Source organism: Bubalus kerabau, chromosome 20 (assembly GCF_029407905.1).
Source record: "Bubalus kerabau isolate K-KA32 ecotype Philippines breed swamp buffalo chromosome 20, PCC_UOA_SB_1v2, whole genome shotgun sequence".
NCBI classification, from domain to species: domain Eukaryota; kingdom Metazoa; phylum Chordata; class Mammalia; order Artiodactyla; family Bovidae; genus Bubalus; species Bubalus kerabau.
Window position 1 is genome coordinate 57,509,610 of NC_073643.1, and position 2,744 is coordinate 57,512,353.

Below are 2,744 nucleotides of genomic sequence, written 5' to 3' on the forward strand. Positions count from 1 at the left end.
GCTTGCTGAGTGGCTTACCATTAGCCTCCTATTGCCGTCTTATAGATTTATCATAATCCACCTTTGTTTTCTCTTCCCTGAGCTAACACGGTATCCCTCTCTTTAGACATGCAAGGCCAGTGAACACCTAAGTCTTGACTGCCCTTTCTTTGCCCAGAGCAAACACTACAGTGGGTCAAACTCTCCTGCCGCACGACCCTCCTAACCCAGCACGTCAGACGTTCACTGTTAGCCGATGAACATTGGCCCTCCCCGTGGAGACACACATTCTCCTTTTATCACCTGAATGTCCTAAATCTCTAGAAAAACGAAACAGGAAGTTTATAAAGTAGGTTCATGCAGTGGTCTCCTTCTGCTGCTAAGTCACTTCAGTCGTGTCTGACTCTGTGCGACCCCATAGACGGCAGCCCACCAGGCTCCCCCGTCCCTGGGATTCTCCAGGCAAGAACACTGGAGTGGGTTGCCATCTCCTTCTCCAATGCATGAAAGCAAAAAGTGAAAGTGAAGTCGCTCAGTCGAGTCCAACCCTCAGCGACCCCATGGACTGCAGCCTACCAGGCTCCTCCGCCCATGGGATTTTCCAGGCAAGAGTACTGGAGTGGGGTGCCATTGCCTTCTCCGAGTGGTCTCCTTCTACTGCTCCGGAATTTTTACTTCACGTTCTAACTTTGGCCTAAAACCTGAAAACCAAATGCATTTTGGAAATGGTACGACTCTGTGGTCCTGGTTATCTGTCAACAGCCTACAACTGAGAACATTCTCTAATTTCCTACAATGTTACTTATATTTGAAAAAAAGATTCCACCTGCCTGGCAATACAGGGGACACGGGGTAGACCCCTGGTCTGCGAAGATCTGACATGCCGGGGAGCGGCTAAGCCTGTGTGCCGCAACTGCCGAGCCTGTGCTCCAGAGCCTGGGAGCCGCAAGTACTAGCCTATGAGCCCACGTGCCTCGGCTCCCGAAGCTCCAAGCCACAGAGCCTATGCTGCACAAGAAGAGAAGCCACCACCACAGTAGGAAACCCACACACCACAGCAGAGAGTCGCCCCCACTTGCTGCAACTAGCGAAAAACCAGAAAACAGCAACAAAGACCCAGCACAGCCAAGAATAAATGAATGAATGAATCAGATTCCATCTCTCTGACTTAATTTCACACCAAACCAGTGAGGTGGCTATTATTATTCATTTTTTTTTTAACCAATAAGGAAACTGAAGTCCACAGAAGTTAAGGGACTTGGCTAAAGTTGCACAGTAGGTAAGTGGCAGAGCCTGTAACACAACCCTGATCTTTTCATTTCTGATCTCTGTATTGCCTTAGTATATCAGCGCATTTCTACTGTTCTATTGTTTTTCTAAAACAATACTTTTCAAGAGCTAGAAACATGAATATGACCTTCATGATCATTTTTCTTTCTTTTTTTTTTTTTTTTTGGCTTGTTCAATAAGTTTATTATTGTCTTACTGAAAAATCTTGATAGAAAATGGTGGTTTGGTTTAACTCTCAGCAGCTCGTTCCTGAGCTCTAAGGAAGCTTGCCTTCTTCTGAGCTACCCCATCTTTCTTCTGGGCAAGTGACATTTTGGGACGGTTCCACCTCTTCTTTTTAACTTCTTTCTTAGGCTTCTTCTCATACACTGGATTCTCTCGTATTGCAGCATGAGCTTTCTTATACATCTCCTCCATCATGTCTGCAGTTACGTTGTTCTTTATGTACTGAGAGAATTGTTTCTTGTAAGCATCTTCATCTTCTTCAATCAGGTAGCGCATGTAATCTGCAACGTTTTGCCCCATGATGTGCTTTCGGTGTACCTCAGCACTGAATCCTTTGCTTTCTGAATCATAACCAGGGAACCGCTTGGTACTGTGAGGGATAGACAAGCCTCCATCGACAGCTCCCTTTAGGGCCCCCAAAACTTTATTCCCGGTAGTAGTTCTGGCAAGTCCTGCATCCAGATAACAGGTGAAGGCACCAGGTTGACCATCGATGCTTTCCACATTGTATTCATCTCCAGTCACCTCGACTTGTCCTTCATAAATTTTGTCCATACCAAACCTATTAAGAAGCCTGCGGGCCAGCAGCAGGCCAGTACAATATGTCGCAGCATAATTTGTCAGGCCAACCGTCACACCATATTTTGGGAGTTCGTGAGCATAAGCTGCACAAACTATCATATCTCCTTCTATACGGGCATAAGCAATCTGACAAATGATATCTCTGTTCGTTACACGAACAATCATTCTGTATTTAGGTGTGTTGTACTTATTTTTATCTTGGATTACCAATCGTTTCCGAGCATAGTAGTCAGTTTTGCCCTCTCGCCTTCTTCTGAATTTCGCTTGGTATCTCTTGAAGTAGGCCTTGTTCTTGACAACTTTAACAAACCCCATCCTGCGGATCAGAACCCAGACTCCGCGGCTTGCCACAGAGCTGCAGAACCAGCACGGCTCCGGGGGAGAAAAGGCATGATCATTTTTCTTGCAACATTATCTCTAACAAGATAAAACATTCAGAGAATCACTGATGTTTACTCCTTGAAGATGTCCACTTTTTTCCATTCTGTATTGTTTTGTTTTGCTTTATCACTGTTTGTCTTTTACACGTATATGTCTGGTCCTGTGAGAGTCAGAGCTGCTGTTCTATGTCCTTGGTGCTCAGTGAGGTGTCAGCCCCTGACACACGTTTGCAGAGGTGTCCCAAACAGTGATCCCAGAGGTGACGCAACATGAAAGCCCAGCCTTGC

At 45.8% G+C, this 2,744-nt stretch overlaps 1 protein-coding gene across 1 annotated transcript; it reads right to left on the reverse strand.

Annotated features, from left to right (window-relative positions):
• Nucleotides 1-1,407: 1,407 nt before the first annotated feature.
• LOC129634850 (60S ribosomal protein L5-like) lies at nucleotides 1,408-2,460 on the reverse strand. Its single transcript, XM_055557223.1, has one exon. It carries the CDS (start codon nucleotides 2,389-2,391, stop codon nucleotides 1,498-1,500), a length of 894 nt encoding a protein of 297 aa, XP_055413198.1. The 5' UTR covers nucleotides 2,392-2,460; the 3' UTR covers nucleotides 1,408-1,497.
• Nucleotides 2,461-2,744: the final 284 nt, after the last annotated feature.